This window comes from Zootermopsis nevadensis, unplaced genomic scaffold (genome assembly GCF_977971745.1).
Source record: "Zootermopsis nevadensis isolate Lab colony 2312 unplaced genomic scaffold, Znev_1.0 Znev_ptg000003l, whole genome shotgun sequence".
Classification (NCBI taxonomy): domain Eukaryota; kingdom Metazoa; phylum Arthropoda; class Insecta; order Blattodea; family Termopsidae; genus Zootermopsis; species Zootermopsis nevadensis.
In genome coordinates, this window is record NW_028259135.1 from 12,782,076 (window position 1) to 12,808,753 (window position 26,678).

At 40.3% G+C, this 26,678-nt stretch overlaps 1 protein-coding gene across 7 annotated transcripts in view; it reads left to right on the plus strand.

Annotated features, from left to right (window-relative positions):
• LOC110827175 (uncharacterized) overlaps window positions 1-26,678 on the plus strand; it is a 378,872-nt gene that overhangs the window by 298,434 nt on the left and 53,760 nt on the right. For all 7 annotated transcript variants that reach the window (XR_015537873.1, XR_015537876.1, XR_015537875.1 and 4 more), the window contains one exon: window positions 1,163-1,383. Coding sequence is in view for 1 of the 7 variants with exons in the window: in XM_087358820.1 (XP_087214946.1) it covers window positions 1,163-1,383 (221 nt within the window). In the remaining 6 variants the exon portion in view is untranslated. The remainder of the gene's footprint in view (window positions 1-1,162; window positions 1,384-26,678) is intronic.

Sequence of the window (26,678 nt, forward strand, 5' to 3'; positions counted from 1 at the left end):
AATATTTGGTGGAGTTTGCAAATTGTGTTGCTCCTCATTGCGCATTATTTCCTATCCATCTGTTCGTTCCTGTTTCTCGTATTCAGAAACGCCTGTTCTATACAGCGCTTTGTTGTCCGTCGCTCTTCGTCTGTGTTCTTGTGTGAATGACTGAGTTTCACGCCCATACAAAACACCTGTTGCCAATGGCGAATCTGAACATTCATTCTGATGTCTTGAATGAGGTTTAGGTTTTCACAGTGATATTCTGTGTCATATAGGTGGTCACAAACGTACAGGAGGAAGTATAGATTCCACCTTCATATTCCTGAAGATGGATTCGATACTTTTGTCCGAAACATTTGTTAACCACCTACAAGACTGCACAATGTACAAAATTCATATAAATATCTTGATCCCCAACCTACTGGCTCTCATGATGCGATGCGAAACTGCAGTTATTCAATTATTAGGACTGTCACGTGAGAAAAGCTTGAAGAGTCATCAGGTAGTGTATGAATCTTCAAATGTAATAAGCTTGGTTAGATTGAATGTGTTGCAGATTTTATTATCGAGCGCTGTATTTATACAGCGGGTTATATCGAAACTGATAAATATTCAGTACATATTTTAACCCATATATTCTCCTAATTTCATATTCTTTACTGGACAGACTGTAAAATTGTTTGAAATGGTCGAAAAAACAATTCATTTTGTAGTAAAAACTTGTTACAATGTTTCATTCGTAAGTAATAAATATAGTTAAGTGTTTTGTATGGAATTATGGCGTCTGTAATTAAAATCAACGGAAATGCATTGAGACTGTAAATAATAACACGTTTAGTACAGTTATGTATACATCTGGTTGAAAAATTACTGCATCATTTTAAAGGTATTAAAGCACTCGACTTTTTGAAGGATTTATATTAAAAATCTTCTCCAGTCTTATCAGGGAATATGATGCAAATGATAGGCTTAGCGCCAAAGAATTCTTACTTGAGTTAAAGATCGAAATTGCTAATGTTACACGTTTCCCTTTTCACGCGTTTTATACTCAGCGATTCGCAGGAACGCAACCCCCGCGTATAACGAGATTTACCCGTACTAACTAATTGTGTTGGATGCTAGTCGTGATTTTATAGGCTGTGCGCACAAACTAAGACGTGCATCGTTTGTTTCACAGCGGAAGCGAAGCGAGACCACTGCAACAAGACGGTCGACATCTACGAAGATGTCTCCAGCCCGGAAGTGACGCCAGAGAACATAGGAAAGCCGATGACGTGTTGGTATCGCTTCAGGTCCTTCCGTGGTACCCCACGCGATTGGATTCTTCGCATCAGATTCAAAAAGTTCAAAGTTGGGACCCTCGTTAACGCCACTCACTGCCATATGGGATACATGCAGGTAAGTGTCAGTCGGACTTTATTATGTGAATTTATATCGATAATTTGGTTTGATATATTAACGCAAATACCTTGGAGTTCACGATTCATCTGACACGGCAGTGGTTATTTAAAGTTGTTTATACGGAGTGATTCAAAAGTCGCTGTGTGCTTATAAGAACAAAACAGTATATCAAATGCGCCTTCTACGGTGTGTGTAATTGTACATAGGAACTTCAGAATATCAAGGCACCAATCTCCATTAACATTGCCTGTCGCGATAGAGAAATACACACGTCTCTTTGTTTTACACGTTCTAAAATCGTCAAAAGCAGAGGCCAGGATGGCGGAATGACCGTAGGCATACATGCAGACAGACACGTTCGCGTACTTGTTCTGGTCTGTGTCGCCGCTGTAGCCTGAGGTGCGCGCTACATCGTGAGTGCACAGCTGCAGTCGCCACAGGTGACGTCATCGCATCAGTGCACTTCAGTGTATAGATCACTGTACACGTAAACCGTGAATGAACGTCCGAGAGCGATGCATTTCTGTTACGCTGCATTTGACACGCCCATATAACTCCGCCGGACTATCCGTGACCACTCGACCGACGCCCTTAAGCCAGGAGTCTTCTTGTTTTATTCAAGGTACAGCTGTCCTCTTCCTCGTTAGTTCATCGTATGGCGTCCATATTGTGTATTTATAACGAATACATTATTTTAAAATTTGTTTCATAAATTGTTATTGGCAGTGAAGCTTATACGACCTGATAAGAGCATAACCTACAACTCTTTTTAACACTCGTTTAAATATGGAAACTGCACAAAATTCAATTAACCAATTACTGAAAAGAACTTGTTATGGCTTCCTAGAATGAACTGGAATTTGTTTCCAGCATGTTGGCAGCAGTTGCTTGTGTTCCTTTAAACTGTTATCGCCTGCTGCAATTTTATTATCCCAGGGCTAGACTGCCCCCTGTCGGTGCTATTGTTCTAACGCAGATAGCCTGTGAACTCGCTGTGTACCTTCGCCACGTCGTGTTCAACGTTTTACTGCCATCCAGGGACAAGACAACCGCAAAGGAATGCTAATCAATTAAAAACTCTTACGCTTCCAGCATCGCATGTCCGCTTAAGATCTTCGGAAACTGTACTTCGCTTCGTGGTATCATAAATATTGTAAAAGTGATATATCCCTCCTTGGTCTCTGGTCTTATTTTCGGATATAATACGTACTGTACCGTGTTGCAAGAAGAATAAATTTCCCTTCCTGAAGTTCGTTCATGATACGTTTCCCTTCAGCTTCGCCTTGGAACTCTTCACGCAAGGAGAAGGTACACTCACGTAAAATTAATGTAGATGTCAATTGCTTAAACTCACTAGTGACATCGCTCGGATTTTTAATAATGTATTATTTTAAGGTTTTGTGTGTTCATGTCTCGACACTAGAATACAGAAGGAAACCGAAACGTGAAACCTTCAGTGAATTTCTTCTCTAGTTGAACGAGTGTTAGTACTCTCTTGACAAGAAGTGCTCTACTCCGTGTGAGTGTTAGTTCAGGGTCATTGTCGATCGGGGTACATTTTTTATAGAGCTGTGACTGATAAAAGGTCAAATTAACTGACTTTAGTTACGCGTTTTAAGAAGTTACGACGTATTCCATGAGTTGATATTGCAAATCTGATTGAAATAAACTCTCCTAAGACACGCCTCTAAGAATTAAATGATCTACGGTTGTTAATAGTTTAAACGTCGTCTGAGAAGTTACAGGAACTGAGCAGACAGACAGTTGCAAACGCACTTTCACGCACGTGGTCTGTGAAGAAGACTTCATGACAGCCAGGCAATCGGTTCTAGTGTTTTTAGAAATATGGGTAACTGGGGTCCCGTTAAATGTGTACGGCTGGTTCTCTGGCTATGGATCAGGTCCTTGAAGTTCAAGTTCGGTGTTCCGTGGCTTTTGTAAAGAACGAAACCGCTCATTTACTACCATGCAAAAGTATTCAGGGTTTCGTTTCTACTCAGCTACAAGAATTAATCTTCTGCGTACTAAATGAGCCTCACTAACCAATTCTCTGTAAACAAGCCCTTGTAGGAGGTCTTTACGGCGGTGAGTTTGAAGATGGCTGTCTTCTGGGTCGTTGCCCCGTGTAGTCTGATAGAAGTTTGCCGACGTTTCAGAGGTCCTTGCTACGATGATCATCGCCCTGATGAAGGGAGCAGCAAGGACCTCTGAAACGTCGGCAAACTTCTACCAGACTACACGGGGCAATGACCCAGAAGACAGCCATCTTCGAAAGAAATCCTTCTTGAGAATCTAACAGTAACTCGGCTGTTTATGAAATCTTTCGCCTTCTCTAGAACTTGAAAGTTTATTTACGTGTCCAAGACAGCCTGCCAGTTAAATCTCATATATCGTTAGGACTAATTTTAATATTATCCCGTCAACGCCCGTCTTTGTGCTGATAGTGGTCTCCATCCTTGAAGTGAAGTAAACAAAACAATTTGCGCTGGGATAAACTCTCCAGTCGCAGACAATTCCGGGCTGATGAAGCAGACTTGATACAAGTTATCTTGTTTTTTCTCTCCAGTTTATAGTTTCTTTGCAACATCCACAAAAAAGTTTTAGTGTGTTTTGTTCTCTGAATTATTTGTCGGTGGTCGCAAATAAGTTCCATCTAGTGGTTTATATCCTCAGCCATGTTATTCTCGAGAGAATTTAATCCTCTGCTATTAAGTATAGTTCTGGTCAAATGGACGTAAACTAAAGCCCGTTTTGTTATCTGATAATATTCTCACACCACCCTTGATAAACGCCCTTAAACACACACAGGGATTATTTGGGTTAACTGCAAAAGTGACAAAATGAAAATCTTATAGAAATGTGTAATTTGAAATTGTTTTGTGTTATTGGTTTTTTCTTTCTATTGTGTTTCACGTTTTCGGCAATGAAACTTAAATTCACGAAAGGAAGGAAACGACTTTGGTTGTTAACATCGACAGCTGAAGAAAACCTGTAAATGTTGGACCTTTTAATTGTATAGTTTTCCTTTCATTGCTGCCAGCGTTTTAACGTAAGCCGAATAGACAGGACTTCGCCGTTTCTTGGATTTTTATAATAAGTTAATATTTAAATTACTGTTTTCCTCCGTTTTCGGAGGTGTTATAAAACGCGTGAATTTTTGTACAGTTTTTCTAAGTTTAATTTAAAACGCGTGAATTTTTGTACAGTTTTTCTAAGTTTAATTTAAAATTCGTGAATTTTTTTTTAATTTCTAACCTTGTTGATACTTTGGAGAAGTCATCTTCAGATGCCTAACTGTTCTTTGTGTGTGTGTGTGAATTTTGCTTACAAATCGTATCAATAGCACAGCGCACATACGCATGCGTGAAATCATAAACTCAGTAATTATACGTACATTAATATTTAGTTGAGGTAGAGTAGACTACATCAGTCCGAAATTCTATAGAATAAAAAGTGAGAGTTAAACATTTTTTGCTCATGAGCTGGGCTTGTTTGTGAGCTAAATCGAATCTTGTTTATGCAGACCGATGTACTATAATTATTTTCCACTTTATTCCACCGAACTTTCCTAACAGTTTCTTATGCCTTACTTCAGTTGCGCAAGAAACAATGGATTTAGTCTGTTTTAAAGAACCCAATGAAAACAAGTAAAAGTTTCGGGAAACGTTGATAGGCGTTACTTTGAAATGCAAATTGAGAAGTTTGAGAATGCTGTTTGGAATCACACTGCAGGCCTGCTTGAGAACGAAATGAAATCCACGGCCTTGTGGAGTTTGTGCCCGAGGAGAGTATAAACCTGCGATCGTAGTTAGCCATGTATAATGGAATGAATACAAGATCGATCGAAGCGGAAGGTGGAGAGAGTGACGTAATTTGAAAAAGAGCGAAGACAAGGGTAGGGGGGGATTTCGGGGGGGGGGGGACGAAGGAAAGAAAGTCAAAGGAAAACATGTCATGGGAAACGCAAAACTTTTTGTTGAGGAGAAAGAGGACAAAGTACTGAAATCCTCTTCTCCCTACTTCCTCCAAGGCCGCCTTGGTTTGTATGAACTTGGAATTCCAAAGCGTCGAAAATCCTCGTGCAAGCAGCCAGTTCGCCCTTTCGCTGCCAGGACGACGGACCAGGAATGGCACAAGAATTTGACGGACTGCAACAGAGCGTGGATTAGTCTTCAGAAAAAGGAGAAAGACGGAGTTAGATGACAGAAAGGCATTTAAACCACAGACTCCCACTGAGTAGCGAGGAATTCGGTTTGGAAATGAAGAATTGCTAATAGCAGAAACTTTTCATTTGTCGCTACACACACGGGTACGTTAAAACAATTAAAATATGTTAAAAATCACGTGACCTTCATCTTTGCCTACAAGACTTAACTAATTTCGTACGGAGAACGGACAGTGATAGCTTTTATGTTAGTTTAATTATGTTTTATTGGACTAGTTATCAATTGTAAAACGTTTAATAGCTTACACGTATGAAAGCCTGTGAGGTTGGCTGAATATCGCTGAAACATTTCTGGTATTTGTCTCCTATTCGCTGTGTGATCAGGACGAATTATGGAAACAAACGTAACTCTGTTGTCAGTGAGATTTCAAAGTCGATGTAACCAAATTAACTGGAGAGAAATAGAAGAAATTATAAGAACTGGCACGTGGGAGAGCCTTGCTTATATTCGTTTGTGATTAGTTGTACATTCCCGGTCTAGTCTTCATTGCGTTTACACAGGCATGATTACTAGGTGGAAGATGAACTGCATGTACGCAGGTAAACTGTACTGGATCCCAAGTGAGTGTTTTAGTACCAACAAATGTTCCTGTCTTCGTAATACGACTAGTTGTAGAACTCTGGAGATGGGGCTTTTGTTTTGTAGTCGGAAACTGCAAATCAAACGCAGAACTCGGCTTCAAGCAGTTGTCAGCAGCCTTCCTGAGCGTGTTCAGGGCCAATTTACACCGCTGCAAACTTGTTATCACTTGTCCAAGAACCAGTGTCAGTTTCCTCACACGTCCGGCTCCCTGAATAACACAGAACATTTCCGAAGAACGCGGATGTCAGCAGTAGCCTACAGTAAAGTCGGTTCTTGCATTATTTGACGATCAGAGCAAATGCTATTTAAATACTTTTCGTGTTTGACTAGTTTTTCAACATGATCTTCCTCATGAATTCATGTGTCAGTCGTTAGTCTATAGTATTTATAGCAACAAAGTCTCGAACCCGGAAAATCAACATCGCTGTTATCAAAGTGACGTCAGTGTACTGGACTCGATCCTGACCAGATCCCATTTAACTCCAACCCCCACAACATATTTCTCCAAGACATATCTCAGTGTATTCTCCCATCTCTTTCTCGGTCTTCCATTTAGCTTATTTCTGTGAACGAGATTTGTAATTTCTGCAGAGTCAAAAATAATAATTGTTGTTGATGGTTGTCTTTTGATGAGTGATCACCCTGATGATGGAGGCATCAAGGACCTCTGGAACGTCGATGAACTTCTACCAGACTACACGGCGCAACTACCCAGAAGACAGCCATCTTCGTACTCACCGCCTTGAGAACCTCAAATCCTGTTTATTTCTGAGTTTTGAGGCCCTGTAGTCTTGTAATTTGTTTCGGATGGACATGTCGCCTCCATCTTCACGTTACAAAGCTTTATCTACGAAATTTGCCCCTCAAAACCCTTGTACGTATTTTGTACCTCAGCCGTTCATCTGCAGACTCCGTTCTCGTAACCTCGGAGATTTAGCGAGATCCTCGTACCTCGTTCTTCGTTGTTGAACGCCCGGGGTTACATGACCGCACAGTAAAGCCGTGTAGATAAGCGCGGGTGATGTCTTCTCGTTAAAAGCAAGCGTTGTTTAAACACCGAGTTACGATTCAAAATCGCACTTTTGTCGGCTTACATTTCTGCTGGTCTTATAAGGTCGTAGAAAGGCTGGCGGGTCAGCCCAATGGTGTTGGATACCAGCAGCCATCTTCTGCATTTGTATATGTCACCGCAACTCCCCCTCCCCGCACGTAATGCATACAAGTACGGCAGGGGATGGTAATTTCTGCCCCTTGAAACTTCTCTACCAACTTCATTGCATGTGAATGTGTGCTGAATGTCTGGTTGCCCTCATTACAATTATATCTAGCGTTTGAAATTTACTAAGAGAGCTTGCCAACCATTGGCGAATTATCTGGTCTGGCTAGTACTTCGACGCCAGACCACTAAAACTGGAGGAGTATAAAATAAATGTTTCCTACGTATTAATTGTTAATGACGTATCGATCTTATAATTATTTATCGACGTTTTTTCATCTACCTTAGTTCCAGCTTGCTTATAAAAGGAGCTCGGTGATGAGAACAAGAATATACAGCAGCCGGGCCGAAATTGTGCGTTTCGCGTACGTCATTAGATTGATGACAGAAGGAAAATAAACATAAGACATTTCCGACATAGGAACTGAGACAGCGAGATACAATACCCACGTTTGTAACGATACAAATGTGGCTACTTTTAACCGAGGTTTAGATCTTGAAGTTACAGGGTTAATGAAGGAGTTGACAAGTTGAAACAACAACCCGAAATATCAACGTTAACGTTGTAAGCAATCCATTCCAGAGTCTGGCGATGACAGATTGAAAGTAGCGCTGGCCGCCATCAAGTGCAGGCCGATAGGCGACTACTATCCCCCTCTCTGTCCAGTGTTACGAACCGTTTTACGTCAGTGTCCCTACGAGACGGAAAACTGCGAAATATGCCACAGCGATCGTAACTCTACCACAGATATAGGAATGATTTGTGTGTAATCAGTTCAATTTCATCGCTGAACAAATCAAACCATAACTTACGAATGAAAATATAACTGTATTTGAAAGACAAGGCGTATGACGGCGATAACGCCATGTCTTGGTCGTCTGAGCCTCGTTCCAACAGGCCAACACCACGCGAACATAAAAAATGTTGCGCATATTGGTAAATAGGAAATAAGTACAATATTTTAGTTGATAAACCTAAAAGAAGTGCCACGGTGGTCTAGCGGTTAGAACGCTGGCCTTGTAATCCTGGGGTCTCGGGTTCGATTCCCGGCGATGCCCGAATTTATAACTTGTGTTGGGCAAGGCCGTGGTCTAGGCAACACGGAGTTTTCCTCCGTGGCATCCCAACAATTACTCCATTCACACACAGAAGAAGGCAATGGCAAACCACTTCTGGATCATCTGCCAAGAACGTATATGAACAGGTCCCAGTCCCAGAAAAGGATGGAAGGATCCTGTTCATATGGATCTGTCGTCAGACAGAACACTACAAATAAAAAATAAATAAAACCTAAAAGAAATATTCTGTTTAGAATAAGTAAGCGTATATGGGATGGTAATATTTAAATTTATCTTAAAATGAATGGGATGTTTGTATGTGAATTGGATTGAACTGACACAGAATAACTGAAATTAGCGGGGGGGGGGGGGGGATCTACGGAGTTTCGTAAGAGGCGGGTAACTTGTTGACTAGCCGAGCGACTATCAGCTTCTCAAGAAATATTCTGTTGCAAGGAATTAGTTGTTTGTTTATAACGTCGAGTGAGGTTTTCATTTTGAGTGGTGAATTGCAGTGAATATTGAAGAAAGCGGTCGGTTGTCTCTTTTCAGTTACTGTTACAGCGATTAACGGACCGACCATGGTAGCAGAACCCTGCCTAGTGCCGACGGATTTTATATTTCTTGTATCCTCTCCCTCATCCTATTTCTTCTTACTTTCACTGTCTGTATCATTTACTATTATTTTACACTTTTCTATCTTTTTCTCTTTAATAATGCATTTTTCACATTTCTCTTTCGCTTTCTATTCCATTGTCTGTCTCCGTGTTCACCGCTTCTTTCGTCGTACGTCATGACTCGACGCTCTGCCAGCAGCTGAACGCTTTACACAGTCTTGACAAGTTGTCCCCTTCCGCCATCCGTGATAATCCGTCGCGGCGGTTTCACGTGAACCAGCCCAGCTACAAATTAACGTCATCAGAATGTTGACACGCGAGTTGTGTTAGTCCATTGAAGCTCACGTCTCCAGGAAACAGATGGGCGAGGGGCCGCCGGAAGTGAAGCCTTCCGCCATTTTGAAAAGCACGTCACATCTGCCCTCATTTGCTTTGGAACGACAATATCAAATGAGAACGTCATTCCTGAAAAGATTGAGGAAATATTAAATTTGGGAAAACTTACTATCACTCAAATCGAATCATCATACGTAGATCATTGGTGTACGAAAAGGGATAGTGAAGAGAACATTGGAGGCTAAGAGGACCAAAGGAACACAAGACCTGAGCTCATTTTATAGACCTAACGATTAATCTTATAATTTGTACTTCTCATCACATATTATGACGATCAAATGGTAAGATTGGTCGGGAATGTAACGCGCATTGAAGTGTTGACAAATGTATATAAAATTGTGGTCGAGCAATCTGAAGGGATGAAAGGCTCGTGTACTGGATTCGTTTCGTTCGGGATATAGTCCGGTGGTAAGCTTTTGTGAATACAGGAATGAACTTTCATTAATATATTGGAATTTATTAAATGAATGACTGTTAGCTTCTCAAGAGAGATGTGTCTCTTTCTCTCAATCTCGTGAGTAAAAATTCTTCGAAAAATGGCGGAAGGCTTCACTTCCGGCGGCCCCTCGCCCATCTGTTGCCTGGAGACGTGAGCTTCAATGGACTAACACAACTCGCGTGTCAACATTCTGATGACGTTAATTTGTAGCTGGGCTGGTTTTAAATGAAATTAGGCTTGCTTGGTGAAGTTATCGAATCATGGTAACGTAAAGTTTGAAAGTTAATTGTTGTGGGATGTCGCGCCGTGTAGCCTGGAAGAAGTTTACCGACGTTTAGGAGGTGTCTGATGCCTCTGTCATCATGGCGATGGTTGGTTATCCCAGAAGACAGTCATCTTCAACCAGTTGCATAATTTAATAGTTTAATTTTCTAATACATGGGTCTGCAGAGGGTTAGATTTTTAGATGGAAGACGCAGAGATGGAAGATTTTGATGTAACAAGGAGTATTTTATGAATTGCAATGTGTCAGAGAATTGTGTCACCAATGGAAACTTCTCTAAAGTGTTGAATAAACTAGACAAGCCTCGTATTGTATTTTATGGCCTTTGCTTGAAACACTTTTACATTTTATGAAAGCATTTCTCACGGATGATGGATTATGTCGCATTCCATTGGGACGAATATGACGTCAGCCATTAGGTGAGCAAGCCTGGCGTGTGTCAAGATTCACCCTTCACCCAAGAGATGGCAGCACATCTCTTTGTGGTAGAAAAAGTAGCGAAACAAGAGCAGAGAGCCAAGCCAGCGGAGCTATTCAGTTCACCGCTTCTGGTAATTTGGAAGCCCTGGGTGGGGGACCTTAATTCATTTTTGTAACAACTGTCTCAGCGTCTCGCTGTGTTTGTGAATTATTCTGCTCATTTTCCTTTATTTTATTAGGAAGGACATTTTTAGTGAGTCCTGTCAGTGTGTGCGTCTGCCTGCCTGTAATAAGCTCTTCCTTGTATGATTTGATGTTTTCACAGCGTTGAGTACGAAGATTTCTTATTTGATCAATTTTGTTATCAGTCCCTGAAGATGGAAACAATATTTTCCTACGAAACGTTGACATTTACCTTCGATTGTACTGGACGCCTAAAGCCATAAGAACAAAATTATCAACACAAAGAATTTAATGACGTAACAGAGTTGTTGTTTTATTCTTAATGACAAGTAAAAATTTTGAGCGTCTCATTAACGAACGGGCTGCTCCTTGGAACAGAGCAGAATGTTTTCGTGTTCTGCAGAGCGCAGTGGCAGGTAGCGTCGTGCTTTCGTAGCGAACGGGATAATATTTGGAATTCCCCAGGGTGACATTATATCTAGTAACACTGCCGCCGGACTTGGATGAGCTCCTGAGCGGAGGACGGGAGATAAGGGAGGTGCATTGCGGGTAGCCTGATGAGAATAAGGACGGGGGTTTCTGGTTGAAAGAATGCGAGCCGCTGCTTTAATTTTTTAAAATATTCTAAACACAAAATTGTGGGTAAATGGCTTATATCCCAGATAAGCCTGTGTATGGATTTTGTTTCAAAGAACGTTTCGGTAAAGTCTTGTTTGGTTTTACGTTTCAGTAGTAAAATGTGAGATGTTCGTCAAATCGTGAATTTCGTTTCATAAACGTCTACGAAAGGTAGCGGACGGCAAGTGGATTCAGCGGAGTTTGAAGATAAATCACATCGAAAGATAATTCTGTGTTCTGAAACAAATAAATTTCTTTTGTCCTCTGCATATTAGGTTCATTCTGTTCTGATTGTCCATTGCGCGTTTTCAGAGTAGCCATGGTTCATGCCCAAAAAATCGAGGTGGACTAACCATTTTCCCACGCGTTTGTATACCTCGACACTTAACAGTTGTCAGTGGTTGGCTTCACGCTCTGCCAACTTTACCCGAAGGGTAAGTCGTTTATAACTTCCAGATTTTTTTTCCAGTTTTGTATTGGAAGACGTTTCGGTTCTTGTGTGAGGGAGCGCAGGTGTCATCTCTGGCTGAGATTGAGCAGTATAGGAACTTGGCACAACCGACCTGATCCTTCGTTCTTCGTCTCCCTTAACCTGATACAGGAACGATTCGTCCCTTTCCTTCCCAGAAGCCTGCTAAATCCCCAATTGACTTGCAATCCTGTCTCCGTCTTTGTCTGTACGGAGCAGAGGCTAAACCCTGCGCCTGGATGTGCAGGCAAGAGGAGGTTTTCACTTTGACGAACGTATCACGTGGCTGAAGAACAAAGAACAAGGAGAACTTCAAATAAACCAACGGGCTAAAGGGTTGTCTATCTCGATTAGATCTAAAATGTAGAGACACACACACAGACTGTCACTAGTGAAAAGTACAGCCTCCACAAGGGTAGCTGAGGCAACATAGCATCGTGTCTTGTTTTGTATGCACGTGGTAAAACATGTACCAACAGAATTGTCAGTGTCTGATAAATCTTTTAAGGGTCAATGTTCAGCATTGAGGAACCAAATAACCAGCTGTACTTGATGCTGATTTATTCGGAGAAAAATACTGTTCCCAATAGAAAATTGATTCTACATTTGTAAATATATGATTTGAAGCTTTCGCGGCGACGTAACTCAATAAAATCTTGTCTCGCGATAAGCGGCGTCAAATGGTTAAAAGACGAAGCCGATGTCGTCAGATTTTATTCTTTTTCACGTAATTTAAGCGAAGTTTAAATTGGGTAAATACTCTTTGCTGTTCAGAAATCTCCTGGTCTCCTGTCTAAGAGATTACTTATTAAAATATATTGAATAATAATACATTTTGAATCCTATTTTATATGGGTGTGAAAATTAGTCTTCGTGGAATAACGTGTGTTAGGGATCAGAGTCGTTAGGATAATACTTTGACTTGAGATATAGAGGCGAAAAAGGCAGAGAAAATGGTACAATTTGTAATCTTCACAAAATTGTGATCAGCTGAAGGAGAGTGAGCTGGGAAGGACACGGAACACGAATGTAGGACGTAGGAATTGCATACAGAATTTTAGTTTGAAAACCTGGAGGTGAGGTGTAGGAAGACCAAAGCGTAGACCGCTGAATGATATTAAAATGGTTTTAAAGAAATTTCGTATGAGTGTGTGAATTGCATTGAAATGGTTCGTGAAAGGGGCGGTCTTTTGTGAACACGGTAATAGATTTTCGGGCTTCATAAAAGGCGAGAGTTTTATTGACAGAGATTACGAGCTTCTGAAGGAGAGCTGTGCTCCGTGAGGTTTGTAAGCGAATTATGGCTGTATACAAATTTTGCTGCTTACAATCAAAATAGTAGCACATCAGTGTTCCAGCGCTGTCGCAAGGAAAGAATGTCTTCTTATAGGACCATCTAAGAACTACTCTAACACAATACCACAACCTCTCTGTTTAGTACCTAACATAAAAACGTCGATTTCAAAAAGTTCCTTGCGTTTCGTGTAGTGTGTTTTGTAACTTTTTTTTATAGTGTTCTGTCTGACGACAGGTCCATATGAACAGGATCCTTCCATCCTTTTCTCGGACTGGGACCTGTTCATATACGTTCTTGGCAGATGATCCAGAAGTGGTTTGCCATTGCCTTCTTCTGTGTGTGAATGGAGTAATTGTTGGGATGCCAGGAATAAACCGGTGAAGCCCCCGGAGGAAAACTCCGTGTTGCCTAGACCACGGCCTTCCCCAACACAAGTTATAAATTCGGGCACCGCCGGGAATCGAACCCGAGACCTCAGGATTACAAGGCCAGCGTTCTAACCGCTAGACCACCGTGTAACTAGGCGTATATTAGTACAACGGACTTGTAAAACACCGTTCAGTACCACTTTGTCGATGGATGATTGAACTATTCACCATAATTTATTTCTGGGCCGTGCGTATCACATCATCTCTGTTGTCATGAGAGAATCGGTATCTGACGTGTATCATTGTAGTGTGACGTAGACCACACATGTCCGTCCATCAAGTCATCCAGCCATCCATAAACTGGCTGTCATTTGACGCAGTGTGACGTCAGTGACGCCATCTTGTTTTATTTTTAGGTTATGTGACGACGCTGTTTCAGTTGCAGGGGTCACAAAGAGATTGTATTGTACCAACTGTGATTAAAAATAAAATCTGCTGTTTTTATTGCAGACCTCCAAATATTACACTTCACTGGCGTTCTTTGTACTCTGTAGGACGGACGAAAAGACGGGCTTAACCCCAATACTGAAAAAAAAGATGTTGGTACCAGCGAATGTTATAAAACCTCATAGGCCTGAAATTATTTATACGTTCTTTTAGTAACTAAGTTCATGGAACAGAGTTCGCTTTAGAAACAAATAGTACGCTCGGCCGGTCAAAGGAATATCCCACCTGTCACGAAAATCTGAGGTTTGCTATCGTTTTCACAGCAGTCTGCCGCCTGCCCTTATCCTTAGCCACATGAATCCAATCCACTTCGCCAAACCCAATTTTTTTTTGATTTTCTGCACGATTAAAGTGTCAGTATCTACATTCCATTTTTCGAAACCTTCTGCCTTCATGTAAGGATAAAGTCACATTTGGTAACAGCTGAGAAGAGTGTAAGTTGTATTCCGTGAGGTCAAAGGTTATTGACACAGACAACTGATCTTTCGTGTCATCGCCAAGGATCAAATGTCATTTTGGCGGACTTCCCGGAATTGTTACGCGATGCTTACATTTTCTAACTTGTTTTTTTTTCATTAATCGAATACTAAATAATCCAGCAGTGTAATAGCAAACAGTGGCCCAAGGACCTGCATTGAGATTAGGCAGCATTTGAAGATTGCCAGTTACCGAGTGGCTTGAAACACATGTCTCGTTTGTGTGGTGTATGGTGTAAGAGATTTCGATCCAATTTCCTCTTCCTGCCACCCTCGTATGAGCGGATGGACGTGTGATCCCATTTGGAGGCGAAGCGTCACGACTTCATCAGCGCGTACCTCTGAACCACAGCACTTTTTGTCGGGAGAGAATTGTATTCTCTGGCCATTGTTACTCAAGTGCGCGGTTTCCATTATTGGTATATCTGTCACAGAATATCATATTCAGAGTGGGTCGCCAGAAACTGCTGCTTTGGTACGATATGTATTCCAGACAACAGCCACTCCAGTACCAGAAGAGCCCCACGGGATATTATGAACAGAAAGGTGTGTGCAGGCCAAATGCAACTTGCTTTATTACATGGGCGTCTGGAAACGTCTGAAAATCAGAACAAACTCGTACGTTTAAGCAAATAATATAACTTATAACATCAAAATATAGTGTTAACACATTGAAAAAACATCTGTGGTCTATACCAATTCTTAGCCAAATGAAGAGCCAAATGAAGATTAAAGACTTCAGTGGGTCTAATGCAAACTACAAGGCCCCAGGACCCCTTAACAGCATCACCATGGCAACGGTTACAAAATTCTTAGCATGAGACACACGTAACATCGCGCAAACATTATCCCATGTAATCGTTAGCCCTTTAAAATTGTTACTGTGGTAATAGTTATAAAAATGTTTGCATAGCAGACACAGTAATGGCGTCCTATTAATATGATTATTAAGTTTTAATAGCGGTGAAGTTACAGGAGATCGTGGCCTACTCCAAGGCAGTCAAGGATTCTGCTCAACCAAAGATCTGGAATACATTCTTGTCGGATATGACGCGGTATGGAATGCATTTTATTTCCAGAATTTCTGGAATTAACAGCCGCGTGCATCGAGTTCTGATGAACGAATTAGAACTTGCAATGCAACAGATAACAATTTAAACCAGTAGTAGGTGAACGATTGCACATTCAGCACGAAACTGAGTTACAGGAAAAAAAGTTTCAAAACCACGACGGGAAGAGATTTTATGCTGAGTCTGAACATCATTACACCCAAACCGAATTCAAGTGAAATATTGGTTATGGGATAGAAATAAGAATACAAGTTTCTAACTTGAAAATTTCCTTGCCGATGAATGAAGAAATAACGTACTGGCTGCAAATTAAGTAGATAACGACATACGAATGTAACTTAAATTGCAGACATTTCAAGACTACAAGATCCGTAAAATGACTTTAACGTGTGTTCCCACGGGATACGTCGATAAAAGAAGTGGAAGGAACCACGCGACTTCTACACTTAGAAACGTTTTCTTTTCGTCAAGTCTTTATAAAGAAGACCGGAGAATACGTTGTAATGTGGGTAAATAAATACACGTCTCATAAACTCGTAACACTCGTGTGTGCACGATTCGCTTGCCTAAATTGGACAAGCTTCTCAAAGCGGAACGTCAGTGATCGTGTGAAAACTCTTTGTAATTTTATTAAAATATTGTCCCTCTTCAGAATTTCGTATTGGTGAGCTGGCAGAAAACACAGAAGTAAACTGTACTTGTAATTAAATTTAAAATGGCTGTCTTCTGGGTTGTTGCGCTGTGTAGTCTGGTCGACGTTAACCAACGTTTCAGAGGTCATACTGCCTCCGTCATCAGGGCGATGAGTATGAAGATTTCTGTCTTCTGGGTTGTAGCGCCGTGTAGTCTGGTAGATGTTTACCAACGTTTCAGAGGTCATACTGCCTCCGTCATCAGGGCGATGAGTATGAAGATTTCTGTCTTCTGGGTTGTAGCGCCGTGTAGTCTGGTCGATGTTAAACAACGTTTCAGAGGTCATACTGCCTCCGTCATCAGGGCGATGAGTGTGAAGATTTCTGTCTTCTGGGTTGTTGCGCCGTGTAGTCTGGTCGATGTTTACCAACGTGATTCATCGCCCTGATGATGGAGGCAGCAAGGACCTCTGAGGCGCTGGTAATCATCTACCAGAATACACGGGGCTACAACCCAGATGTCAGCTATCTTGTGGGTCACAGCCGTGAAGACTTCAAACTCTACTCAGTAGCTTGAATTTTTTTCGAATAGCCTTAAAATTTTAAAGAAAGTGATGGAACAGAACATGAGACTTGAGTGTTGGTCTTTTGAGTTATGACAGCGCGTGGACTTGTAGAGAGATAACCAAAGTTTCGGAAGAACATAACTGCCCCCCCCCCCCAATTTATAGGGCTGAAGACCTACATAGGCATGTAAGATCAGAAGTTGTCTAGTTAATGAAAAAGTTGTCAGTGGAACGACGGTTCCGGAGAATTTGACGTAAATACGTCTATACGGAAAGGAAGTTTATTTATTGGCTTTATTCTAAATATTTCCTTTATACATGCTTTACAATTGAGATAAGTTTGATTAAGACATTGCTTATTTAACTTGAATTAGTTACGCTTAAGATGGGCCTGTGGTAGCTGAATGTAATGTAAAGTAATGTAATGTTTTATAGGTAACAACAATGCCGAGTAAACAGTTGACGTTTCCTAGGTAACAACAATGCCGAGTAAACATGACGTTTCCTTGGTAACATAACAATAAAGTTACACTTTTTCGTAACACATTTTTGCCGAATGACCCTTCCTCATAGACGTATTTACGTCAAAAAATATTATTTCTTGTTAATTAGCATCTGTGTCTAACAAACAGCAACAATTTATTTCTCGTTATTCTTAATGATAAACAACAAGTAAACGGAACTGACGCATATGTTCATCTTCGTCTGCTATTGTGTCCAGAAATTTATCTTTAGCTGACAAGCCTTGAGGCCAATAAAGTGAAATCTCACGTAAAAGAAATAGTTTAGTAATGTACTTCGATCGTATGTACTTAGATCGCTTTCCCCTGCTGTAAGCTTATGTCGTTTTTGCTGCAAAAAAACATTCAATCAGAGGTTGGTCAATGATCACTCCCACTCTCTTTTGCCGGGTAGAAAAACCATCCGTTGTCGGAACAGTGTAGAGAATCGTGAGGTAGAAGGGATGGGTTAGGTGTAGAAGGATGAAAAGGCTATCAGATTTAGACTCGGGAGGGGGTAGAAAGTCATTAAGACCAAATCTAATTTGTCCGCCCTTTCCCCTTCCTTATAGCATTCTGTTTTCCCGTGTTCGCGTACCACTCATATATGCTTTTATATGGAAGAACGGAAATTCAATCCAGCGGCTAGATGCTGTAAGTTGTGACCCCACTGTTGTTGTGATCTCCAAGGACATGTTTAAACGAATTCGCTAATGTATCATATCCGCCACGGAAAAACCTTTTGATACTGAACGTACCCTATAAGGCTGCAGTCGTACACAGAAGAATGCTGAGAAGATGCTAATGTAGGATTTAAGGTTGTCAAAGGCGATAGTCTGAAGATGACTGTCTTCTGAGTTGTTGTGCAGTGTAGTCTGGTAGGTGTTTACCGGCGTTTCGGAGGTCCTTACTGCCTCCATAATCAGGGCGATGATGGAGGCAGCAAGGACTTCTGAAACGTCGTTGAGAATCATAGAGAAGTTTGCTAAAGTAAATGTTTTCAACATATTAAAAACATATATCTTACACGGAATTTAAATATAATAGAAAATACATTTTATTTGTTCCGATTAAATATTTGAATCAGTCATAACTTAAGCTGTATAACTATGATGTATAACATTCCGAAGAAGACGTTTATAAAATTTGTTGACGCTGTCTTAGAGAGCACCTTCCCCCTCTTGTCTTAATATATCTGTAGTCGCTTAAGTGACATTTTAACTCGAGTGGCTGCGAATTTTTTTAAAACACTCGAATACGCCCTATTAAATCTGGGGGTTGTGTTCCATACAACCATTTCACTGCTGTTCTAATTAATTTGTCTGTAATCGGGTTCAGCCCCTGAGGTGAGTCAATATTTGCCCTTGCCCTTCCACTCCCTGCCTCCCCCCACCCATACAACCCCTGTAAATTCTCCTCACGCTGCTCTCAGAGCGAAGAACAAAGATGAGGACTGTTCCTTGTTTTCTCTCCTCCCCGAACCCTCTTCAAAATGTTTTCTTCAAACATTTGCTTTACTTTCGTGCTGTTTCAGAAACGCTTTTCATACAACACTCTTCCGCCCTAGCTGTCACAGCTGCTTCTGTGCTTGCCCTAACAATATGCGTGTTAAAGATGATTAAGACGTCAGAAGACAAATTACTGAACTGTTTTAGACAGCACAAATAAAATACTTTGGACACTTTAAAAATGAATAAACTTCAAGCACGTTGCGTGTGTTAAGCACACATATAAAGCTTAATTATACAAAAATCCAATTGTTTTATATGCTTATCTTATATTGAGGGAATATTTTATAAACAGTTTCGAAGCAAATTTCTCACAGAAATACTTGGTTCTGTGAAGGATGAAATGAGTCATTTAGGTTTTATGTTCCTAATACAGTTCAATGCGAAAATAAATTAATTTTTTGACAGGGTGTGGTGGCGCCTACAATTTGCAGGATTCTGGCTTCGGTCGCCCCGACCTTTTGTCACTGAATTTATTTTCTAAAGAAATGTTATAAATCTTATACTTTCATTTCGATTTGTAAAGGTAATGCTTCAATATATTGTATTACTGATTGACACAAAGAACTATATTCCCGTCAACTTTTACGGGGCATAAGCTAGGCTAGTGAGCTTTATAACGAGGAACTTCGTGGGTTGGTACCGGTCAGCCAGTATTGTTAGGATAGGGAGATGCGTACACAATTCTGGCTAAGAAGCCACAAAATAGCTGATCACTTACAATATTAGCGGATAATATTAAAATAGTTCTGAGATAAATACGCTGTGAAATATAAGTTGGATTGAGCTGGCTCGGAAGAGGATTCAGTGGAAAGTCTTTTTCTTTTAGAAAAACTGCAGAATTCTTCTGATTCATTTAAATCAGAATTTTTTAAACACCAGCGACTATATTAAATTGCATGATAATTATCACATTCAGAGAACAGCAAGGCTTGTAATAAACATTACGTGAAAAATGAAGTCTGGTTTCCCTGAGAGGAGCAGGCCACGCCTACCTGAACCTCACAGTGTGCATCCTTTTGCAGAAAAACAGTCCCGTCAACTCCAGTTTTAAACATTCCACTTCAGTGAATTGAACTAAAAACCAATTTGCTTCATGTAAGAATATGCATAACAGATAGATGAGAGGCTGGCAGGCGGGAAGTTTTCAAAACTTTCCTTGGTAGAAAATCAAATTGATTGTAAAATAGCACGTACGTCTTCGTAACATCAAGATAGACGAGCATTTCACTGGTCGTACACACTCGCGTGAACTACCTTTCAGCAATATCTTGAACAAATGAAGGTACAAGAAGTGAATATAGAATAAAGAAAGGTGGCTAAAGGAGAAGAAGAGAATTTTATATCTTCCTGTATTTTTTAACTTTCTGGAGCCCGACCAAGTCTCTGTTTGTTTTATGTAACTTTGATTCCATTTCTTATAAGACACGGACTTCGAAATGAGCTTTGCTTTATAGCAGAAGTCATAACCAAAGACGTCTCACCCAGATTGCGGTAATGAAAACTAGTTTTCCCAGCAACCGACATGGAAAACAAGAGAGAATCACAAAATTTTGCCAAGCGCTTCGAAGTAATTAAAATTGTTCAAATGAAAAAGGTGTTCGATTAAACGTTTGTTAGATACTTTAGAGCATACATCAGGGGTGCCCAATTTGTTTGCAGCAGTTTGTGTTGGGTATTACTTATCAGCTACTTTTAAATGTAATATTCACTCACGTGTTGTATGTAGCCTTATATTAGAATAGGTGCTTTTTGTGGTGTCCTCGTATCTGTGTGCACTGAATGATTTCTGAAGAAAGGATTGGTTTCTAATGTACGGTCCCTTCTAAATAATTGTAATTAATTCCTATTAGTAGTGTTAATATGGCATCCTGGCGAATTTTAATATACGAGTCTTTATATTTGTGATACTAAAATCTTGTATGATAATACAACTTTACGTGAATATGCAAATGGTGCTTAGTCATTTCTTAACAACAATTTCATACGAAATTAAATATGTGGAAGGTACCTTATGTTATTCATACATGTCTATTTTGGTGTTTAAATTTAATGTGATTGGTAGTAAGAAATATTTAATCTGTTTTGTTCTCTTTTCCCCGCTACCAAATTAGCCATTTTTTTTTCCATTATCGCCGGTATACGACAGTAGTTGAGCATTCTTCTCAAGCTGGTCTCTCCGTATTAATGCTGGTGGCACCCCTGATATACATCGATTCATGAGACTTTCTGGATGCGGACCCCTTTGGTCCTGCAGGAGATAGATATTCTCAAAGATTCGCCACTCGCTTGTCTTCTGACTTAACCTTTCAGTTATGTTCGTCTTTCTCTTGGGATTGTCTCCGCCTATAATATATAGGCTATTCTGTTTTCAGCAGAACAGTATTTAGCTTTAGCAGATGTTGAATTATGCATCAGTAAAGATTAGAGGATAGGAAAACACTGTTAGCTTATTTTACGTACCAGTCTTTGTCTTCTAAAATGTCGATACATTTATTTACTAGGGACAGAACTAATACTGCGTATATTACATGTCACAGATTATTGTGCCCAAAACAAGCACACGCCTGTATATTTTATGACTCCTTAAAATATATCAATAATTTTTCAGTAATTTGTAAAGAATTTTATATGTATTAATTCCGTTTGGAAGTCAAATGTTAACATATGTGAAGTAAACAATGGAAAACCTTTACAAAATAGCGGTAAAAAGATTAGATTTTGGTTTTAAGTATTTTTGTTAGATTGCATTATCTGCAGAAGTCTACATATTTTATCTCTTCATTTTGTGAGAACTTTATATTTAATTATGTTCTATGAACAGAATTGCACACATTGGAATATGTGGAAAGACGGTGAAGGTATAAGGATGAGGACATGTGGCCGATGATATATGACGTTATAAACTTGTGGTCTGAAGCAAAGAGAACGAGGTTGGTAAGGGACTTATTTGTAAACATTTTATTGTGGTCGGGAAGATTCAGCTGTAATAATTGGCACCATTGCACAGTTGAGAACGAGTCACAGGAAATGTAGAAATAGTCGTCGTTTTTGTTCGTCCCACTATCGTTTCTTGAGCACAAACGACAGGCCAACCGAAGTGCAGGGGATGCAATTGATCTTTATCGTCTTCCCAGAGGACGCAATCTCATGATGACAGGTCAGAAAAGTGCAGAGGCTTTAATCATCTGGCTTCCCGGAAAAAGCCTCTGTGAATGTTATCCTTTAGATTATGCCCAAGAACTTGGGTGCCATTTTTGTTCAGATATTAATATAATTGTACTAGGACAACACCACCACGGTGGTCTAGCGGTTAGGACGCTGGCCTTGTAATCCTGGGGGTCTCGGGTTCGATTCCCGGCGGTGCCCGAATTTATAACTTGTGTTGGGCAAGGCCGTGGTCTAGGCAACACGGAGTTTTCCTCCGGGGGCTTCCCCGGTTTCTCCGTGGCATCCCAACAATTACTCCATTCACACACAGAAGAAGGCAATGGCAAACCACTTCTGGATCATCTGCCAAGAACGTATATGAACAGGTCCCAGTCCGAGAAAAGGATGGAAGGATCCTGTTCATATGGACCTGTCCTCAGATAGAACACTAAATAATAATAATAATAATTAGACGAAGGTGAGTTTCAGCTTCACACCTCGGACGATTGAATTATCTGTACTTACTGAATAGAAAGTAGGAAGGGCCTCAGAGAAGTCTGGTGTACGGTACTAAATTTAGAATCGAATCTGGGTCATCTAGCCCGTATCCTGACTGTATTCGAATGTCGACATAGTTCAAGAAAGTAATGGAGTTTTGTTACGTAGATTTTAAAAACAGGTCGGCCTTTAACAGTGTTTAGCCAGTTTACTAAATTTCATTTACTCCGTGTCATTAAAGGCAGTGCCACGACCGTTTATTTTAATTCCCTATATTAAGGGTGTCCAAATGTTTTCGGATATGGGCCAATTCTCAATAATATTTTTGCTCTGGGGCCGAAATGTCAATTCCGTAGTTCTTTTGGAAAATATTTTCGCCCGGTGTACAAATGTAAGTTTTTAATACATATTTAGAAGAATGAGTTGGGGAAAATTAGATTTTTCTTGAACGTCTTCGGATTTGTCCGATTTTGTATTGTATTTGTTTTGTGTTGGAATTGTGACGTGTGCTATAAGAAAATGCGATGACATAATGAAATGCATATCAGAGGCACTTTAGCAGATATTTCTTTTTTCAATTTTGTGATTGGTGAAGAGAAACTTTTTTATATTTAATAAGAAGAACATTCTGAATAAGCATGGTATAATGGTATATATTTACTCCAGGTTACCGGGCCGAGTTGAGTGGCCCGCGGGCCTTACATTGGGGAGTCGAATCATAGATCAATAATATTAATATGGCGACAGTGCGAACATATATATGGAAGCCATTTTAGCGCAACGTAATGTGTGGTTATGACATTTTGTTTTTCACTAAATATTTAAAATATATTAATTTCAGTCTTTTTCCTCTGAAACTTTGGCGTCTACCTAGGAGTCTACGCGGAGTCACAACCCAGAAGACAGCTACTTGTTTGCCTCCGTGAGAACCTGCAATCTCACGTTTGTTTACAATGAAACAACAGGAGGCCTGTCTGTATGTTTAGCTCTAGATGTGAGAACAGTAACTACTTGGCCGTTTAGTATGAGATAAAACTTTCCGGTAGTAAACTTTGTGTTCAGAAACGTCGTTAAATTCTGTCTATTGTTTATGTCAGAGTCCGTATACATATCGTAACGATTAAAGGAAAAATGGGTGCCCTGAATCTTCCCAGAACTTCTTGTATGTACTATAGCATATAGCCGTCTTCTGGGTTGCTGTGCCATGTAGCCTGGTGCAAGTTTACCGAAGTTTCAGAGGTTTTTGCTGCCTCCATCATCAAGGAGATGATACATAGTCCTGATGCTGGAGTCCTGTCTCCTTCTTGTTCGAGTACGGAAAAAAATAATTAGGTACATATAACCAGAACCTTAGGAAAAGTAAAGGTAATTCAATGTTTTGTACTTTTTTTTAACCAAATTTCATTTCCCTTGTAAACCCAGCGATAACTGCGAATTGTGTTACCTCCATCAACAAACAGCAACGTGCATTTTGACTGCAGAGTTTTCTTTTGTGGGTTTCGGATAATTCTCAGAGTAAATGGCTGTTGATTTCATAAGCAAGTTTAAATGATTTATCTCTGCAGTCGAGACTCCTTTTTTTTTTGAGGTAAGAACTGGATTTTTAACGTTTTTGGACTAACTGAGGTTTCTTATAGTTAAACTCGCTGATGTCGTGCTTGCTAGATAAGAACATCGCCATTTCTTTCTACTTGATGAAACTGAACCCTGCTGCCTATTCGTTTTTCCCCTGTATGTGGTGAGTTTCATCTCCCGTCAAAATATTTGTGTGGCCAATCTACTGCATTCCAAGATTGGTCACAAAGATTGCACTCTCTGTTCTTTATACCAACCAGCTCCCCCTTCCTAATCCAGTGACTCCATCTCCTTTTTGTTCCAACTCGCTTTCTTCCCTCATTCCTCTCTAATCTTCGCTGTCTGCTCTTCCTCGGAAATTTTAGGCCGATCTCACTTTTTTATAGACCATTTCGTTCTCTCATTCTGTCATTCACGGGATGTGCTCGACATTTCCCCGAAGGAATTCTGACGCCCGTTCCACCTGACCTACACTCAAGCTACTACCCATGATGCAGTGCTTCCCTACTTTTATAAACTATGTAAATGTTGTTGTCGTGGAAAATGCCAAAACTTTTCATTAATGTTAAAAATACGCTTGTGCATATACTACAAACTGTGATTAGAAGCTGATTTTTTCAAGAATTATTGATAACGCTGTATAAAAGTCGTGATAGGAAGATCAGAAATAATCTCTGCTTGCTTGATCAGCCATGCGGAATTCACCACTCATCGTAATTACGGCCTGAGTTCTGAATATTCACTTTCATGTTCTGATGCAACATCTATGGTTGATCATGGACCTTCACATGGGAACAGGTAAGGAGTTTTGCAAAATTGTGAATTTGTGTTCCAAGCTTCCCTGAATGTGAGTCGCTTTTTCTTGGTGCAAAATCTATCCTTATTTCATTCAGTTCACTGAACAAGTGACAGCAGCATTGGAAAAGCAGTTCGTCCCTTTTACTTTGTACAAGTTGCGTGCTAAATTTTCGCCTTAGAACGACGTTAGAAGCGACATATGACGCTAAATTTGGATAATCCATGGTCCTTGAACACAGACTTCAGAATTCCAGCCATCCTGCTTCTTCGCATTTGAGATCAATTAGTAATATATCTTCACTCGCTCTGAGGCAGCTTACGAGGTTCTCTCGTACCTATCCCCAGGAAAGCTACCTTTACTATAACTCTCGTAAAAAAATAATGTTCATTCGACTCAAATAAAGACGCCCTTCAAAGGTTACTGACGATGGTACGGTCCATTGTGTTAAAATTTCTTTATTGGACTATTCTCACAGTTTAAATGTTGTTAAAACCACAACGTTTCTGATGTTACCCTACTTCCGTCTTCAGGTGTACTCTGTTGGGCCACCTGGTTCATTTAATCTCAAACCTGATCAAGGAAGTAAAATCAGCATCCGAAACGTTATGGTATTAATAACATCCGGAGAGATGGTAAAGTCCCAAATACCAATTTAACGCAATAAAATGCCTTTGGTGTTCACATTTCTTGTGACTGACGCCTGTCGTATGTTTTCAGCACTGTGCCAGTTGTTACGACCTTACCACTCACCCCCATCGCCTCCAAAACGCCCCTTCGCCATAATATCGACTGTGAACCCACACCAACAAGTTACGCCTTCCATCAAAGTCTGCAGGCTTCTTACCCCGGTACCCACAGCTAACTTTCCAGCTCATTTACTTGATCCAAACATTTCGACCACAAACAGAATGTCCATGCACCCGTTCTTCCAACCGTCAGTCCATCCATTCATCCACTCAGTCATCAGTTATCCAGGCTGTCCATAACTCCTTGTGTATTTCGTGAAAAAATTCATGATTGATTTTACCAGTCACGTGTCAGGCTTTTTAGACACTGGTGGAGATTGTGTATTAATCTAGGACCATTTTCATTGCTTTAATCATGTTGGTCACCCTGTAAGAATAACAAGAACTGTGAGGGAAGCGAATAGAAATAATTTCCTTTGAAGAACACTAAGAATTTTGAAAATCCTTCTCAGCAGTTCAATGATGATAAAGTCTGCCTTTAGCTGTGCAAACAGCAGAGTGTGTTTGCATTCGCCACACGTTTTTCGTTTGTTCTTTTGGCAGTGTTCCCACAGCGTCTTCCTTCTCGACGACATATCCTGACGCTGCCCTTTGGGGATCCTGCCACCAGGTAGACAGGGCTGTCAAAACTATAAAATATAGAACTTAATAGTATAAAATCCTTTCCAAAATTACCGGGTAGTCGGTATGGTAATTTGATTTTCATTTAGAATTTTAATATTGTTTAAATGTCAGACGCACGGTAAGGACCAGGAAGATAATAATAAATTCTCACCAATTTGCGTTCTTTCCGGGTGATATAAAATTTTATCACCAGCAGAATTGTTCGCCATTTCCGTGTTGTTAAAGTTTTCGTATTTTTTTGACCTCGAATTTCTTTCCTTTCTTCTGTTAATGACTCTGTGCATTTTTCTGATTATTTCCTTCGTCCTTATTAGAGCTGTTGCATTCCAGATGGACGTCTTTTAAAATAAAAGACTGCTTCTACTGAAGTTACTGCCTTAACTTTGCTGATTCGAAATGTGTAACTAACTCCATGCAGCTGAGTCCTTTTTGAGAAGCTGATAGTCACGGATCTAGTCTATAAATTCC